This window comes from Neomonachus schauinslandi, chromosome 14, assembly GCF_002201575.2.
Source record: "Neomonachus schauinslandi chromosome 14, ASM220157v2, whole genome shotgun sequence".
NCBI classification, from domain to species: Eukaryota; Metazoa; Chordata; class Mammalia; order Carnivora; family Phocidae; genus Neomonachus; species Neomonachus schauinslandi.
The window spans coordinates 68,044,789-68,064,020 of NC_058416.1; the positions used below are offsets into that span (position 1 = coordinate 68,044,789).

General features: G+C 43.3%; 1 protein-coding gene and 1 gene segment (V, D, J or C); one reads left to right on the top strand and one right to left on the bottom strand.

Annotated features, from left to right (window-relative positions):
* LOC110583295 overlaps positions 1–15,344 on the bottom strand; it is a 22,303-nt gene extending 6,959 nt beyond the window's left edge. Inside the window, 3 exon segments of the V gene segment in view lie at positions 14,080–14,108; positions 14,853–15,179; positions 15,302–15,344. Of these exon segments, the coding sequence occupies positions 14,080–14,108; positions 14,853–15,179; positions 15,302–15,344 (399 nt within the window).
* Positions 15,345–17,094: 1,750 nt separating this feature from the next.
* LOC110592481 (solute carrier family 5 member 4-like) overlaps positions 17,095–19,232 on the top strand; it is a 27,246-nt gene continuing 25,108 nt past the window's right edge. Inside the window, exon 1 of the mRNA XM_044921034.1 lies at positions 17,095–17,157. Coding sequence (XP_044776969.1) covers positions 17,095–17,157 — 63 coding nt within the window. The remainder of the gene's footprint in view (positions 17,158–19,232) is intronic.

Sequence of the window (19,232 nt, forward strand, 5' to 3'; positions counted from 1 at the left end):
AGTAGGATGCTCTTTAGCCTCCATGTATTTGAGTTCTTTCCGACTTTCCTCTTGTGATTGAGTTCTAGTTTCAAAGCATTGTGATTCCACCCCTCACTTTCAATCTGGGGGTGTCTTTGGGTCTAAAATGAGTCTCTTGCATACAGCATATCAATGGGTCTTGTTTTTTAATCCAATCTGATAGCCTGTGTCTTTTGATTGGGGCATTGAGCCCATTTACATTCAGGGTAACTATTGAAAGATAGGAATTTAGTGCCATTGTATTGCCTGTAAGGTGACTGTTACTGTATATTGTCTGTGTTCCTTTCTGGTCTAGGTTGCTTTTAGGCTCTCTCTTTGCTTAGAGGACCACTTTCAATATTTCTTGTAGGGCTGGTTTCATGTTTGCGAATTCCTTTAGTTTTTGTTTGTCCTGGAAGGTTTTTATCTCTCCTTCAATTTTCAATGAAAGCCTAGCTGGATAGAGTATTCTTGGCTGCATATTTTTCTCATTTAGTGCTCTGAATATATCCTGCCAGTCCTTTCTGGCCTGCCAGGTCTCTGTGGATAGGTCTGTTGCCAATCTAATGTTTCTACCACTGTAGGTTACATATCTCTTCTCCCAAGCTGCTTCCAGGATTTTCTCTTTGTCTATGAGACTCGTAAGTTTTACTATTAGATGTCAGGGTGTTGACCTATTTTTATTGATTTTGAGGGGGAGTCTCTGTGCCTCCTGGATTTTGATGCCTGTTTCCTTCCCCAAATTAGGGAAGTTCTCTGCTATAATTTGCTCCAGTATACCTTCTGCCCCTCTCTCTCTTTCTTCTTCTTCTGGGATCCCAATTATTCTAATGTTGTTTCATTTTATGGTATCGCTTATCTCTCGAATTCTGCCCTCGTGATCCAGTAGTTGTTGATCTCTCTTTTTCTCAGCTTCTTTATTTTCCATCATTTGGTCTTCTATATCACTGATTCTCTCTTCTGCCTCATTTATCCTAGCAGTTAGCGCCCCCATATTTGATTGCACCTCATTAATAGCCTTTTTGATTTCTACTTGGTTAGATTTTAGTTCTTTTACTTCTCCAGAAAGGGTTTCTCTAATAACTTCCATGCTTTTTTCAAGCCCAGCTAGTATCTTTAAAGTGATGATTCTGAACTCTAGATCTGACATCGTACTAATGTCCATATTGAGTAGGTCCCTGGCAGTCGGTACTACCTCTTGTTCTTTTTGTTGAGGTGATTTTTTCCGTCTTGTCATTTTGTCCAGAGGAGAATAGATTAATGAGAGAACAAAATTCTAATGGGGTAACAACATCCCCAGAAAATATACTCTAAACAAATCAGAAAAGACCTGAACCTGGGGGAAAAGAAAGGGAAAGAGAGAAAAAAGAAAAAGAAAAAGATAAAGATAAAAACAAACAAAAACAGAACAAAACAAAACCAAAAAAGATTATTATCAAATATGGTCAGGCTGGTACATAGATCAGTGCCACACACTAGATTTTGGGTGTATTTTGATCTGTTAGAAGAAAGTGCCTCCCAAAATTTTAAAGAAAGAAAAACTTATATACGTACCAAAATAAGGGTTGATATGATGAAGGGATGGAATATGACTGTAAAGATGAAAATTATAAAAAATTTTATAAAAGGAATTGATAAGAAATTGTTTGAAAAAAGAAAGAAGAGGATTTAAAAAGAAAAGGGAGAGAATGTGATCAGGCAGGGAGTAGAAAAAACCATACACTAGAGATTTAGAGTATATTTTGATCTGTTAGAAGAAACTATCTCAAAATTTTAAAGAGAGAACAACTTATATATATATGCCAAAAATACGGGTAACTACTATGAAGAGATAGAATATGACTCTAAAAATGAAAATAAAAATGTTTTTTAAAAAAGGGATTGATAAGATGTTGGTTGAAAAAGGGAAAAAGAAAAATTCAAAAAAAAAAAAGACAGTTAAAAAAAATTAACTTTGAAAGACTAAAGAATCATGGTAAAAAAGCCATGGATTCGGGGCACCTGGGTGGCTCAGTCGTTAAGCGTCTGCCTTCGGCTCAGGTCATGATCCCAGGGTCCTGGGATCGAGCCCCACATCGGGCTCCCTCCTCAGCTGGGAGCCTGTTTCTTCCTCTTCCATTCCCCCTGCTTGTGTTTCCTCTCTAGCTGTCTCTCTCTCTCTCTGTGTCAAATAAATAAATCTTTAAAAAAAGACAAAAAGCCATGGATTCTATGTGCAGTATTCCCCTAGCGCTGGAGTTCTGCTGTTCTCATTGATCAGTAAACTTGGTCTTGGCCTGCGGTTCTCTCTGATCTTCTGGGGGAGGGACCTGTTGCCGTGGTTTCCAAATGTCCTTGCCGGAGGCAGAATTGCCCCGCCCTTGCCGGGTCCGGACTAAGTAATCTGCTCGGGTTTGCTCTCTGGAGCTTTTGTTCCCTGCAAGCTTTCCATCCAGCTTTGGAGGCCAAGAGTGAAAATGTTGGCCTCCCAATCTCCGCCCCGGAGGAGCTGAGAACAAGGGGCCCTGCTCCTCAGTGCGCCCCCAGAGAAAAGCAGTCAGTCACTCCCGTCTCCCCGGTCTCCGGCCGCACTCCGTGCTCACCCGGCCTGTGACCGCTCGTTTCTATCTCTGGCACCCAACCCCATGTGGAGTCTCCAAACCCAGCAGATCCCTGCAGTGCTCTCCCACGCCACTCCTCCCAGGGGAGGAAGGGGAGTCTCCCCGGATCTGCCGCTTGTTGGGTCCCTGCTGGAGGAGCAGTGGCCCAACTGTGCCGCGGATCATGGTTTATTGCCACCCCAAGCTGAGAGCCCGCTCCTCGGCTCTGCCTCTGCAGCCGGCTTCCCTGCTCCAATACCTGGGAGCTCTGCTGCACTCAGGCACCCCTGGTCTTTCTGTGACCCCAAGGGTCCTGAGACCACACTGTCCCACGAGGGTTCCACCCCCCACTTAGCCACCGGAGCGATGTCCCTCAGCAGAGCTGACTTCTAAAAGTTCCGATTTTGTGCTCCGCGGCTCTATCACTTGCAGAAGCTGCTGATGGAGGCCCCTGCCCCGCCATCTATCCTCCCGAATATCGCCTCGGATTCACTTCTCTGCACGTCCTACCTTCCAGAAAGTGCTCGCTTTTCTATACAGAGAGTTGTTGCTATTCTTTTTTTCGATCTCCTGTTGAGTTCGTAGATGTTCAGAATGGTTTGATCCCTATCCAGCTGAATTCCTGAGACCAGACAAACCCAGGTCTCCTACTCCTCTGCCATCTTGCTCCGCCCCCCTGATCCATACTTTTGTGGGTATTCCCTCCAACCATACCACTCTGTCTTGCTGTGATAGGAAATGAATTAAACTTTTATACAATTTAGGGAGACTTGATGTGTTTACTATATGGAGTCTTCCAATCCATGAACAGCACATGTTTTTCCATTGTTCTAGATCCACTTTGATTCCATGGACCAGCATTGTCCAGTGTACAGCATCCGTGGCCTGCACATGTTTTTTTTTTTTTAATATGCACCTAAATATTTCATTGTTGAGTGGTTTTAGGTGGTATTTTAATTCAGTTTTCACATGTTTATTGCTAGTGTATACACATCTAAGTGATCTTTCTATGTTGATCTTGTATCATAAGACACTCCTGAAATTACTTATTACTTTTGGAATTTATATATTTATATGATATTTGCAGTGTCCTTCATATTTTTCATGTAGACTGTTCTCTCACCTGAAAATCGGGACAACTGTTTCTTTTTCTTCTTGTTCCCTATGCCTTTCATTATTTTTCTTGCCTTATGGTTCTTTCTGCAATGTCCAGTACTATGTTGAATAGTAGTGGTAGGATTAGACTTGCTTGCCTTTGTCAGACAGTTACCTCTGCTTCATTGTTAAATCTCCACCCTGGGAAGAGCACAGGCTGCATTAACATAACATAGGATGTACGTATATGCACCTGTTCTAAGTACACCCATGCAAGCTCTGTCCACCTTTATACAGGATGACATGTCTCCCCTTTCTGAATATTCATCCAAAACCCTCAATAAAAAGAACCCACTCTCCCTGCTGTGGGAGTGATGGCTCCGGAAGTGATTCCCCATGATCTCCTTATCTGCTGCACATAATGTTTCCTTCATGTGACAACTCCACCTAGGGCCATGTCCACCTGCAGCTCACCAAGGAGCAAACTCATATTTGTTCCATTACAAATTCTGTTCTTCTAACATTTTCATAAGAATTGTGTGTGTCCACAAACAATGAATCATGGAACACTTCATCTAAAACTAATGTTGTAATGTATGGGGATTAACATAAGAATAAAAAATAAATAAATAAATAAATAAATAAAAAAGAATTGTGTGTGTCCATTTGGGAGGGATATTCAGTTTCTTTAATTCATGCCAGGAAGTTGTTGGCAATCAATTGAAAAATTTAGGAAGAATTGTTGTCTTAGTCAAATTCAGCACTTTGACCCACAAGTAAGGGGTATCTAGTCATTTATTCAAGTTGCCTTTCATTTCTCTTGCCATGTTGTGTAGTTTTCCAGTTATAAGACTTTCAATTTTTCTCAGTTTTATCTTTAAGGATTTCATAATTAAAAATGGCATTGTTTTTATTTTTTAAATGTTGATTTATTGCTTCTATAAATATATTAATATTTATGTAAATATAAATAAATACATAGGAATATAAAATACTATTTATTTCTGCATGTTAGTTTTGAAACCTGAAGCCCAAATTGAAGCACTTAGAACCCCTCCTAGAGCCAGAGCTGGAGTCGACACCTTTGACCTCTGACAAATCTCCTGAGTAATTTTCATCTCTGAGCAAGCTAGCTTGCCTTTAAAAGCACACAAACAGTGAGAATAGGTTATCAGTCTAAAAATGTAACTGAAGGAAAGGATATGACATTGTTAAATCTACTTATTCCAGGAAAAATAGGGGTCAGTTGAAGATCCGACAACAGAAGTCACCCCCAGAGCCACCTGAGGGTGATGTCACCAGGCCTGGAGAGTGCAGGCAGATTTTGTCTCACTTCCTGAGTCTGGAGCACGGTGTGCATGGGGGCTGGTGAGCCGTATCTGACAGTAACAGTCACCTCATCCTTCCACTGGTTTCCAGAGATGTGCAGAACCCCTCAATTAGGCGATGCACCTTTGGATGCAGAAAAGCAAACTGGTCCCAGGATCCCTGGTGCTGTCTGAATTGAATCTTGTGAGATACCAGTGAGGGCTGCCTAACTTCTGCTGGTACCGGTATACCTATTTTTTTTTTTTTAACCAACAATGATGTTACTTCTCAGGGTGCAGGGAGATTCACCCAGGGATGCAGAGAAGGAATGCAGCTGAGTTAGCACAGGCTGAGAGAGAGAACCTGAACACACAGACATGTATGGGAGGTGGGGCAAGGACCAGAGTAAAGCTCATGGGGTGTGAGTCACTGGGGCTGACACAGCCTGGGAACTGAGACCTTGTCCCCCAGGCCTATCCCTACCTGAATAGAGAAAGAGGAGCATAGCCCATGGTGTTACAGCTCCTGGCCCCACTCGGGCTGGGCTGCCCCAGTCTTTTCTTGTCTTCCGTACTGGCCCCAGGGAGATAAGGGACTGTTTAGGCAAATTTGCATCCCCCTTTCTGGTTCTTCCAGACCCCACCTGACCACTGATACTTGAGCCTGAGAGGGGACCTGAGGGCAGAGCCTACTCCACGTGGGACCCAGGAGAAGGTGGAGGGAGCAGCTGTAGGGACACCCACAGGACCCTGCACAGGAGCCTCTGCCAGGCCCTGAGGGCCCAGGCCGCTGGGTCTCATCAGGGAGCACAAAGGGGCAGCTCAGCCTCTGTCCAGCCCTGAGCCCAGGGGGCTCCCCAAGCTGTGAGTGCTCCCCTGCAGGGCCCAGGGAGATGCACAGTGCCCCCTGCTGGTCACATGCCCACCTGTGGGGTCCTCAGTATCCTGAGGTTATTGTCCACAACTGTGTCATCATTACAAACAGTGACAGAGATGTCTGCTGGAGCCCCTGTGGGTGCCTCTAATTGATCATGTATCCCAAGTGCAGAGGTGGGTGTAGGTTTAGGACAGACCAGCTCCTCTTTGTCTTCCTAAGAAAGTATTACAGGATCTTCTCAAGACTTTGAAGAGGGCTTTGGTGGAGACATTTGCAGACCTGCACACCAGGGCAGCTCTGGGATGGGTCATGAGGTCACGTGAGTGTGTAGCGTCCAAGGTCAGGCTGAAGTGCCTGGGACAGTGGGCATCATGAGAGGTGGGGATGGAAGGAAACCAGGGTTCATTGTGAGATGAAGCGGGTCATTCACCCTCTCTGGACTTGCCTCATTTCAAGTGTCTTCTCTCCTTACCATGACTCTTTTGCAAACTCCTCTGTCCCTTGTTCCCCACAGCCCATCAAAGGAGCCCCCTCCTCACTTGCCCTCCCTGAAGTTTTGTCCCCTGGACAGGGACCTTAATTGTGCTAACTTTGCTGGGGCTGCTAAACAAATCTCCAGAGTGAGAGCAGGGGGCAGTTCTGGAATCCCACATGGGGTGGGGTTGGGTGGGAGGCATCTCCTGCAGTTGAGGGCAGGGACTCCTCTCTGAGCTATACTTGGGTAGCAGGCAGTGATCTCATGTGGATTGTATGTTGCAAATGGACATGAAGCCATGTAGGAAACATGACAGGACAGCCTCCTGAGGGCCACCATGGGGACTAGGGACACTGAGTCTCTCTCATTTTTTCCCCTTTGTTCTTGTGAATGGAGTCAGTTCATGCACACACGGTGCTGCCATTCCCCATGCCCAGTTCCTGCATCACTCTACACTGGTGATAGTTCTAGTCACAGGGAGAAGGAAAAAAGAAATGGTTTCCTCATGGGCTGAGGGAGAACAGCATTCAGTTTCTCCATGAGGTTAGAGGGTCACAGCTGCAGGAGAGTCATACATGGGTAGGAGTCATTGCTCCCAGTCCCACTAGTGCAGGCTCAGGCTCTTCCCATGTGGTAAGGGAGTGGACATCAGTCTCCACCCTCTTGTCAGGCTTACAGCGCCCCCTGGTGTCCCCAGAATCACAACCTCTATTCAAATAACACATCTGGCTCTCTAAGCAGATAACCTGCTTCTGATACATTTTCTTACATTTACAGAGGGGAAACTGGGTTTTAAGACCAGTGATGCCCCAGGTCCCCTCCCAGTGGGGTCACCATTGCCTGGAGGAATCCCCAATTGTCCTGTTTCATCCCTATCTTACTTCTGCCACTTCCTTCACACATATCACTGGTCCCCACTATCACTAGGTTATGGTTTTCAGTCTCTTTTGGGGATTCCAGATGCTCTGCTCACAAATTCATAAATTATTTCTTTGGTAAATATTCACCAAATTATCCTATTTTGAGCCTGTCAGAAATGTCCTATAAGATCCCTGACCAATACTTCTTAATTTTAATCGACCACAACAGAATAATTTTGATGAATAAATCTCCTCTGCCAGGTAAGAGTCCATATCATCCCCTGTTGTCCTCCTAGAGCCATTTTATATCCTGAAAAAGGACTTGATGTTGTGTAGAGATAGAAAAGCTCAGAATATCCTCTTAGCAATGGGAGAGACATTCTCTAAGTGACAGCTGTATGTCAGGGCTGCACAGTCTCAGCAATGGGGTATAAATGGTTGGAGTTATTCCCCTGATGTTGGCTGTTGTTACTGGTAGTGAGGACCTAGTGAGAGCCCAGACAGCACAAGCAGAGGGGTTTGCCTTACTTCCTCAGGGACCTGGAGCATGATGTGAAAGGTGGCTCTGTCAGCCCATATCTCACAGTATTGACCACTTTCATCACCATGATGGCCACAATTTAGAAAATATTGTGAGGTCCTCAAAGCATCATTGGACCCTGAGAGGCAGCTGGGATCCCAAAACCCTAGTCCATATTTAAGTCTGAGTAGAATCTCAGAAGATATTTGGAAGGACTCCCAAGATTTGGTGCTAACAGAAGACTATTTTTGCAACCAATATTAGGAAATCTCTGCACTTTCTACTCAAATTTGACATAAACCTAAAATTTATCTTAAAAATAAAGCCTATTTTTTTTAAATGAGATAATAAGTACTCTGTAAAACCCATATGGTGAAGAAAAGAATCAAGAGGGAGATTAGAACTCTGCCAAGTTTAAGAAACTAAAAAAGACAAAAACATATACAAAAACATTTCCCCATTATAATGAGCACAACAATAAAAGAGGGAGATCATAGAGGAACAGTAGGCCAAACTGACACATCAGAATCATGTTTATCAATGACAGAATAGAACGGCTTACTAACTTTTGAATAAAAATAGACCATGCAGAAATATACAATATGAGAAATGACATGTGGAAAAAATGAAAAAAATATCACTGGTAACCTCTATTAAAACTAGATTTAAAAATCATACTTTCCAGGGATGACTTTATTTTTTGGAGCCATATTGTTTGTTTTTATTTTTTTATTTAAATTCAATTTGCCAACATATAGCACATCAGCTTTAGATGTAGTGTTCAGTGATTCATCAGTTGCATATAACACCCAGTGCTCATCACAACACATGCCCCCTTTAATGCCCATCACCCAGTTACCCCATCTCCCCACTCACCTCCCCTTCTGCAACCCTCAGTTTGTTTCCCAGAGCCAAGAGTCTCTCTTGACTGATCCACCCAGAATTCTGCCCTTTTCATCCCCTGAGCCCCTTCCAGACAGGGATGTCCCTCACTGGAGCAGATTTCTAAGGGTTCTGATTTTGCCTGGCAGACTATAGCACTTTCTGGTAGCCAGCTTATGGAGGCTACCTCCCCCCTCCATTTATCTTCCAATATCTTCCCACAGATTCACGTCTCTGCACCTCCTACCTTGCAAAAAGTAGTTGCTTATCTACTTATAGAAGAAAGAGAAAGAGAGACAGAAGGTATATTTGAGCAAATCATAGCTGAGAATGTCCCTAATCTGGGGAAGGAAACAGGCATTCAAGTCCAAGAGATAGAGAGGACCCCTACACAAAACAATAAAAATAGATCAACACCCCGATGTAACAGTGAAGCTTGCAAATTTCAGAGATAAAGAGAAAATCCTGAAAGCAGCATGAGACAAGAGGTTCTTAACCTACAGGGGTAGAAACATTAGGCTGGCAGCAGACCTATCCACAGAGACCTGACAGGCCAGAAAGGGATGGCATGATATATTCAGGGTACTAAATGAGAAAAACGTGCAGCCAAGAATACTTTATCTAGCAAGGTTGTCATTCAGAATGAAAGGAGAGATAAAGAGCTTCCAGGACAGACAGAAATTGAAAGAATATGTGACCACCAAGCCAGCCCTGCAAGAAATATCAAGGGGGATCCTGTAAGCAAAGAGAGAGCCCAAGAGTAACATAGACCACAAAGAAACAGAGATGATCTACAGAAACAGGAACTTTACAGGCAATACAATGGCACTAAAAACATATCTTTCGCTAATTACTCTGAATGTAAATGGGCTAAAGGCCCCAGACAAAAGACACAGGGTATCAGATTGGATAAAATAGCAGGATCCATCCACATGCTGTCTACAAGAGACTCATTTTAGACCTAATGACACCTCCAGATTGAAAGTGAGAGGTGGAGAACCATTTATCATGCTACTGGACTTCAAAAGAAAGCTGGGGTAGCAATCCTCATATCAGACAAATTAGATTTTAAACCAAAGACTGTAGTAAGGGATGAAGAGGGACACTATATCATACTTAAAGGGTCTATCCAACAAGAAGATCTAAAAATTATAAATATTTATGCCTCCAACATGAGAGCAATCAATTTTATAAACCAATTAATAACCAAAATAAAGAAGCACATTGATAATAATATATTAATAGTAGGGGACTTCAACACCCCACCCACAGTAATGGACAGATCATCTAAACAGAGGACCAGCTAAGAAACAAGGGCTTTGGATGACACACTGGACCAGAAGGACTTCACAGATATATACAGAACACTACATCCCAAAATAACAGAATACACATTCTTCTTGAGTGCACATGAACTTTCTCCAGAATAGATCACATACTGGATCACACATCAGGTCTCAACCAATACCAAAACACTGGGATTATTCCCTGCATATTTTCAGACCACAATGCTTTGAAACTTGAACTCAATCACAAGAGGAAATTTGGAAGGAACACAAACACTTGGAGGTTAAAGAGCATCCTGCTAAAGAATGAATGGGTCAACCAGGATTAAAAAAGAATTTTAAAAATTCATGGAAGCTAATGAGAATGAAAAAGCATCTGTTCAGAACCTTTAGGATACAGCAAAGGCGTTCCTAGGAGGGAAGTACATTGCAATACAAGTCTTTCTCTAAAAATTGGAAAAGTCTCAAATACACAAGCTAATCTTACATCTAAAGGAGCTGGAGAAATAACAGCAAATAAAGCCTAAACCAAGCAGGAGAAGAGAAATAATAAAGATTACAGCAGAAATCAATGAAATAGAAACCAGAAGAACAGTAGAACAGATCAATGAAACTAAAAGCAGGTTCTTTGAAAGAACTAATAAGACCAGTAAATCCCCACCCAGACTTATTCAAAAGAAAAAGATAAAGGACCCAAATTAATAAAATCATGAATTAAAGAAGAGAGATCACAACCAACACCAAGGAAATACAAACAATTTTAAGAACATATTATGAGCAAGTACATGCCAATAACTTAGGCAATCTGGAAGAAATGGATGCATTCCTGGAAACTTAAAAACTATCAAAACTGAAACAGGAAGAAATAGAAAACCTAAACAGACCCATAACTAGCAAGGAAATTGAAGCAGTAATCAAAAACCTTCCAAAAAACTAGAGTCCAGGCAGACGGCTTCTGAGGGGAAATCTACCAAACATTTAAAGAAGAAATAATACATATTCTACTGAAGCTGTTTCAAAAAATAGAAATGGAAGAAAAACTGCCAAACTCATTCTATGAGGCCAGCATTACCTTGATCCCAAAACCAGGCAAAGATGTCATCGAAAAAGAGAATTGCAGACCGATACCCTTGATGAACATGGATGCCAAAATTCTCACCAAGATACTAGCCAATAGGATCCAACAGTACATTAGAAGGATTATTTACCATGACCAAGTGGGGTTTATTACTGGGATGCAAGGGTGGTTCAACACTCACAAATCATTCAAGGTGATAGAGCATATTAATAAAAGAAAGGGCAAGAACCATATGATCCTCTCAGTTGATGAGGAAAAAGCATTTGACAAAATACAGCATCATTACTTGATTAAAACTCTCCACAGTGTAGGGATAAAGGGAACATACCTCCGTATTATAAAAGCCATCTATAAAAAGCCCACAGTGAATATCATTCTCAATGGGGAAAAACTGAGAGTTTTTCCCTTAAGGTCAGGAACATGACAGGGATACCCACTCTCACCACTGCTACTCAACATAGTACTAGAAGTTGTAGCCTCAGCAATCAGACAACAAAAAGAAACAAAATGCATTCAAATTGGCAAAGAAGAAGTCAAACTCTCACTTTCCACAGATGACATGATACTTTATGTGGAAAACCCAAAGACTCCACCCTAAAACTGCTAGAACTCATACAGGAATTCAGCAACGTGGCAGGATACAAAATCAATGCACAGAAATCAGTTGCATTTCTATACACTAACAATGTGGCTGAAGAAAGAGAAATTAAGGAATCGATCCCATTCACAATTGCACCAAAAACCATTGGATACCTAGGAATAAACCTAATCAAAGAGGTAAAGGAGATGTACTCTAGAAACTACAGAACACTTATGGAAGAAACTGAGGAAGACAAAAAGACATGGAAAAACATTCCATGCTCAGGGATTGGAAGAATAAACATTTTTAAAATGTCTATGCTACCCAAAGCAATCTACACATGCAATGCAATCCCTATCAAAATACCATCAACATTTTTCACAGAGCTGGAACAAATAATCCTAAAATTTTATGAAACCAGAAAAGACCCCAAATAGCCAGAGGAATGTTGAAAAAAGAAAACCAAAACTGGTGACATCACAATGTCAGACTACAAGCTATGTTACAAAGCTGTGTCACCAAGACAGCATGGTACTGGCACAAAAACAGAAACATAGATCAATGGAACAGAATAGAGAGCCCAGAAATGGACCCTCAACTCTATGGTCAACTAATCTTAGACAAAGCAGGAAAGAATATCCAATGGAAAAAGTCTCTTCAATAAATGGTGCTGTGAAAATTGGACAGCCACGTGCAGAAGAATGAAACTGGACCATTTTCTTACACCACACACAAAGATAAAGTCAAAAGGGATGAAAGACCTGAATGTGAGACAGGAATCCATCAAAATCCTAGAGGAGCACACAGGAAGCAACCTCTTCGACCTTGGCTGTAGCAACTTCTTGCAAGACAAGTCTTTAAAGGCAAGGGAAACAAAAGCAAAAATGAACGATGGGACTTCATCAAGATAAAAAGCTCTGCAAAGCAAAGGAAACATTCAACAAAACTAAAAGGCAGCCTATGGAATGGGAGAAGATATTTGCAAATGACATCACATAAAGGGTTAGTATCCAAAATCTAGAAAGAATGTATCAAACTCACCACCCAAAAAGCAAATAACCCAGTTAAGAAATGGGCAGAAGAGGGGCACCTGAGTGGCTCAGGAGGTTAAGTGTCCAATTCTTGTTCTTGGTTTCTGCTCAGGTCATGATCTCATGGTCCCCCACTGGGCACTGCACTCAGTGGGGAGTCTGCTTGAAGATTCTCTGCCTTTACCCCTCCCGCAGCTAATGCTCTCTCTGTCTCTCTCTCAAATAAATAAATCTTTAAGAAAAAAAGAAATGGGCAGAAAACATAAATAGGCACTTTTCCAAAGAAAGCATCCAGATGGCTAACAGACACATGAAAAGATCACTCATCACCAAGGAAACATAAATCAAAACCACGATGAGATACCACCCCACACCTGTCAGAATGGCTAAAATTAACAACACAAGCAACAACAGGTGTTGGTGAGGATTCAGAGAAAGGGGAACCCTCTTGCACTGTTGGTGGGAATGCCAACTGGTGCAGTCACTCTGGAGAACAGTATGGAGGTTCCTCAAAAAGTTAAAAATAGAGCTACCCTATGACCCAGTAATTGCACTACTAGGTATTTACCCAAAGGATACAAAAATACAGATTCGTTCAAAGGGGTAAATGCACCCTAATGGTTATAGCAGTGTTATCAACAATAGCCAAACTATGGAGAGAGCCCAAATGTCCATGACTGATGAATGGATAAAGAAGATGTGAGATATATATATATATATATCTATCTGGTGACATCACATATATATATATATAATATAATAAATATATATATATATATATATTTCTGATATATATATATATATATATATATATATATATATATATATATATATATCAGTGAGGGTGACACCCACTCAAGTCATTTGCAATGACATGGATGGAGCTAGAGTATATTATGCTAAGTGAAATAAGTAAAAAAAGACAAATACCATATGATTTCACTCATACGTGGAATTTAAGAAACAAAACAGATGAACATATGGGAGTCAGGGTGTAGGGGGGAAGAAAAAGGAAAGAGGGAAACAAAACATAAGAGACTTTTAAAGATAGAGAACAAATGGAGTTTTGATGCAGGGATGTGGGTGGGAGATGAGCTAGATGGGTGACGGATATTAAGGAGGACACTTGTTATGATGAGTGCTGTGTGTCATATGTAAGTGATGAATCACTAAATTCTACTCTTGAAACCAATATTGCACTGTATGTTAACTAACTAGAATTTATTTTGGTTCTTTTTAAAGATTTTATTTGTTTGACAGAGAGAGAGCATGAGCAGGGGGAGTGGCAGGCAGAGGGAGAAGGAGAAGCAGGTTCTCCACAGAGCAGGGGGAGCCTGATGTGGGGCTCTATCCCAGGACCCCGGGATCATGACCTGAGCCGAAGGCAGTCACTTAACCAACTCAGCCACCCAGGCACCCAACTAACTAGAATTTAAATAAAAATTTGAAAAGAAAAAAAGGGGGTGTCCAGAGGGGCAAGAGCCATAGTGGAATCAGAGTCAGGCCAACTGTGATCTTGCTCCCTGTGGCCAGGACCCTGAGGTGACCACGGGAGCCTGGGAGCAGGAGGAGTCCTGTATGGAGTGCATGGACAAAAAGAGAGGTTCCTATACTGGCCCCTGTGTCTGGTCCTCACCTGAAAGAGTGACAGGTGGAGAAGGGCCCAGGTGTGAGGTGGTGTGGAAGTGGCCACCATTGATGTTTCTTGCAACTTCTTTATCTTCTTCCTACCTCTAGGAAAAGGAGGCCATTGTGTGAGGAATATTTTTTCTACCTCTCATGGGACTGCCTGCATTTCAGATCAACAGCTCATGCCTGGGAGTGAGTGTGTCTTGGCCTGGAATTGATCAGATGCAGGGACATCAGACCAGTCAGGGGACGAGGCTGCAGTTTTATGATATGGGAACAACTTGGCCTGTGTCTCCTACCCAGATGCCAGAGTCCACAGTCCATGTCCCAACCTGAATTTCACAGAGAGAGGAGGGAAGAGGTTGGGGATGGTGAGGAGCTATTTATCTCTGAGCATGGGATTTAACCAGTGCAACATTAACAGAGTGAGACTACACTAGCAATGGATTCGTGTAAATTGTGATCTGAACAAAAGTATGTGATACTGTGAGATCAAGTGGTCTGAGGAAAATCAGATACTAACAGAAGAAATGATAATGGAAGTGAGCCCTCAGCTAGCCTTGGCCAGAACCCCTGCTGTGGGTGGTGCACCAGGTCAGGAGAGTGCAGTCCCGGTTTGCGTCTCACTTCCTCATGGGTCTGGAGCACAGTGGAAGTCTTAGAGTTGCCATGCCATGTAGCACAGTAATAGTCTGCCTCATCCTCAGCCTGCAGCCCCGAGATGAGCAGAAGCCCTGCATTGGCCGAGGCATCACTGGATCCAGAGAAGCGGCTGGGGACCCCAGAGCCCTGGTGTTTGTCTGAGTCTGAGTGGTAGTACAGCAGATACCAGGGAGGGCTCCCTGGCTGCTGCTGGTACCAGCGTATCCAGAAATCACCAACACTGAAGCCACTGCTCAGGGTGCAGGTGAGTCTGGCCATTGTTCCCAGAGATGCCGAGAGGGAGGGTGTCTGGGTCAGCACGGGCTGGGACAGGGAACCTGCAAACACAGACACTTGCGGGAGAACAGGACAGGGCAAAAGGTTAAGCTGCTTGGTGGTCTGTGACAGTGAGGGTGACACCCACTCAAGAGCTGTCATGGATACCTGGGGATGTCCCTACCTGTGCAGTGAGCCAGGAGGACAAGAAGAAGGGACCAGGCCATGGTTGATGCTCCTCCTGCAGCCCCAGATCAGGACTGGGATGGGCCTGCCCTCTTTTATCTTCTCCACGGCCTGAAGGAGGAGGGGCTGCTCACACAGATTTGTTTCCTGCCCACTAGTTGAAGTCTCAGCTTAATCCCTTAGACAGAGAGGGTTGATTTCCACAGAGACTCAGAGTTTGTCCCCTGGGAGGGATCAGGGAGGAAGCAGCTGCTGGGACCTTCCACAGACCTTCGAGCAGCAGACTCCTCTCAGCCAGAGGGGACACAGTTGCTGAGTCCCCACCAACACACAGAGGCACCAGGGTCCCAGCCCCAGGGGATGTGGAGATTAGGCAGCAGGAGACCATCCCCCCCTCTCCTCACACACACACACCCCGCCGGCCACCTTGCAAACCTAGGGGAGGCCAACAGCGCCTTCTGCTGCCCACTGGTCAAACTTCAATCTGTCCCTGGAAAGGATGTCAGGGACTCTGAACCGAGAGCCTGGCCCACGGTCCGTCCGCAAGCATCCATGCACTAGTGTCCAAGGTAACTAATATTAACAAACAGCCTTCCCACTGAAAACTTCTGAGTTTGTCAGAGAAGAAAAAGGGGCTACTTCACCACCACACACCATGAGTGAGGCTGCAGTGGGTTGAGAGCAGAGGGCTGGGGAAGCACACAGCTGAGCACCTCTCTCAGCAGAGCAGCGGGAGAGACATTGGTTCCCTGGGTGTGGAGTGGGGGCCAGGTGTCCTACAGCCGAACAAATAAGGCACTCCACCTTCCCAGAAGGGAGATGGAATTTGCGGGGAGGGTGGGACAATAGTCATGACATGCTGGGGGGATGGAAACTACATCATTTGACAGTAGTTTTGAGCGAATGGATTATAAGTGCATAACGGGCAAGGAAATTTGAAGCTTAGATGTGAAAGTACTTCTGTGTCAGTGAGGTGCTTGGGTTGTTTTCTTTTAAAGATTTTATTTATTTGGAGCCCTGGGTGGCTCAGTCGTTAAGCATCTGCCTTTGGCTCAGGTCATGGTCCCAGAGCCCCGCATCGGGCTCCCTGCTCTGCGGGAAGTCTGCTTCTCCCTCTCCCACTCCCCCTGCTTGTGTTCCCTCTCTCGCTGTCTCTCTTTCTGTCAAATAAATAAAATCTTTAAAAAAAAAGATTTTATTAATTTGAGAGAGAGAGAAAGCACAAGCAGGGGGGAGGAGTAGAGGGAGAGGGAGAAGCAGACTCCCTGCTGAGCAGGGAGCCCGACGTAGGGCTCAATTCCAGGACCCCGAGATCATGACTTGAGCCGAAGGCAGAGGCTTAACCAACTGAGTCACATAGGCACCCCAGGTGCTTGGGTTTTTATTTTATTCGGAGATGTTAGAGGTTGAAAACAGGAGAAATGATTGTTGAAATTTATCTTTTTTTTTTTTAATTTTCCAACTTTGTCCAAAGATAATTGATAATCACAAATTGTATTCATTTATGGTACAGCTTGGGGATTGGATATACATAAAAACTGTGAGATGCTCACCATAATAAAGCTAATTAATATATCCTTCACCTCCTATACGTACTTTTTTCCTCTTCTTTCTTTCTTTCTTTCTTTCTCTCTCTCTTTCTCTCTTCTCTCTTTCTTTCTTCTTTCTTTCTTTCTCTTTCTTTCCCTTTCTTTCTTTCTTTCTTTCTTTCCTTCTTTCTTCCGGTCATGAGAACCCTTAAGATCTACCCTCTCAGCAAATTTCAAGTATACAATACATAGGCACTAAGAAATGTATACCTTAGAAGACATCCTGGTGTCAGCTTCAACAATGTGCCTGATGACAACAGAGCAGGTAAAGCCCTATCAGGAGGACTTGAGGTGCAGGAAATCTGGAGGAGGGAGGTGAGTGCAGAGTCCAGGATAAAGAACCCTGAAAGGTGACTGTGGCCCTGGACTGAGGGTGAGGGAAAGGATGATAGTGAGGTTGAGGGTTCCAGTTGCGTTCACTGTCATGTGATATATGAGAGAGAGAGAAATAAGATTGAGGAGAATTAAAGGTGTTTCATATTCTATTTGTAAAGCTGGGGCATGTAGGAAATAGGTGGGAACCGGAACAGGGATGTTGCCAAGTCAGTCCTTCACATTGCAGTGACAGGAGCATCCTTTCATGATGTGCAGAAGCCCTGGGGAGAGTGATTAGAAAAGGATAAGATAAGAAAGGTGATAAAATGACAAGAAAAGGAATAAGAATTAAACACGGGGAGCCATCCCTGCTCACAGAACCAAGATAAAGCATAAAAATCCATTTGAGATAAATAAGGAAATCCCTCATTTCTTTGCGCATGTGTTTTTTTAATTATTTAAGCAATTACTGTTCAGATTTGGGCTCCTTTTAAGGTTGATTTGGTTAATTCTGGTGTTCTCTTTTTTTTTTTTTTAATTCTTATGTTAATCCCCATACATTACATCATTAGTTTTAGATGAAGTGTTCCATGATTCATTGTTTGTGCATAACACCCAGTGCTCCATGCAGAATGTGCCCTCCTCAATACCCACCACCAGGCTAACCCATCCTCCCACGCCCCTCCCCTCTAGAACCCTGTTTGTTTTTCCGAGTCCATCGTCTCTCATGGTTCGTCTACCCCTCCGATTTCCCCCGCTTCATTCTTCCCCTCCTTCTACCTTCTTCTTCTTCTTTTTTTTTTCTCTTAACATATATTGCATTATTTGTTTCAGAGGTACAGATCTGACATTCAACAGTCTTGCACAATTCACAGCGCTTACCAGAGCACATACCCTCCCCAGTGTCTATCACCCAGTCACCCCATCCTTCCCACCCCACCCCCCACTCCAGCAACCCTCAGTTTGTTTCCTGAGATTAAGAATTCCTCATATCAGTGAGGTCATATGATGCATGTCTTTCTCTTTTTGACTTATTTCGCTCAACATAATACCCTCCAGTTCCATCCACGTCGTTGCAAATGGCAAGATCTCATTCCTTTTGATGGCTGCATAATATTCCATTGTATATATATACCACTTCTTCTTTATCCATTCATCTGTTGATGGACATCTTGGCTCTTTCCATAGTTTGGCTATTGTGGACATTGCTGCTATAAACATCGGGGTGCACGTACCCCTTCGGATCCCTACTTTTGTATCTTTGGGGTAAATACCCAGTAGTGCAATTGCTGGATCATATGGTAGCTCTATTTTCAACTTTTTGAGGAACCTCCATACAGTTTTCCAGAGTGGCTGCACCAGCTTGCATTCCCACCAACAGTGTAGGAGGGTTCCCCTTTCTCCGCATCCCCGCCAACATCTGTCGTTTCCTGACTTGTTAATTTTAGCCATTCTCACTGGTGTGAGGTGGTATCTCATTGAGGTTTTGATTTGGATTTCCCTGATGCCGAGCGATATTGAGCACTTTTTCATGTGTCTGTTGGCCATTTGGATGTCTTCTTTGGAAAAATGTCTGTTCATGTCTTCTGCCCATTTCTTGATTGGATTCTTTGTTCTTTGGGTGTTGAGTTTGATGAGTTCTTTATAGATTTTGGATACTAGCCCTTTATCTGATATGTCATTTGCAAATATCTTCTCCCATTGTGATGGTTGTCTTTTGGTTTTGTTGACTGTTTCCTTTGCTTTGCAAAAGCTTTTTATCTTGATGAAGTCCCAATAGTTCATTTTTGCCCTTGCCTCCCTTGCCTTTGGCGATGTTTCTAGGAAGAAGTTGCTTCGGCTGAGGTCAAAGAGGTTGCTGCCTGTGTTCTCCTTTAGGATTTTGATGGACTCCTGTCTCACATTGAGGTCTTTCAACCATTTGGAGTCTATTTTTGTGTGTGGTGTAAGGAAATGGTCCAGTTTCATTCTTCTGCATGTGGCTATCCAATTTTCCCAACACCATTTGTTGAAGAGACTGTCTTT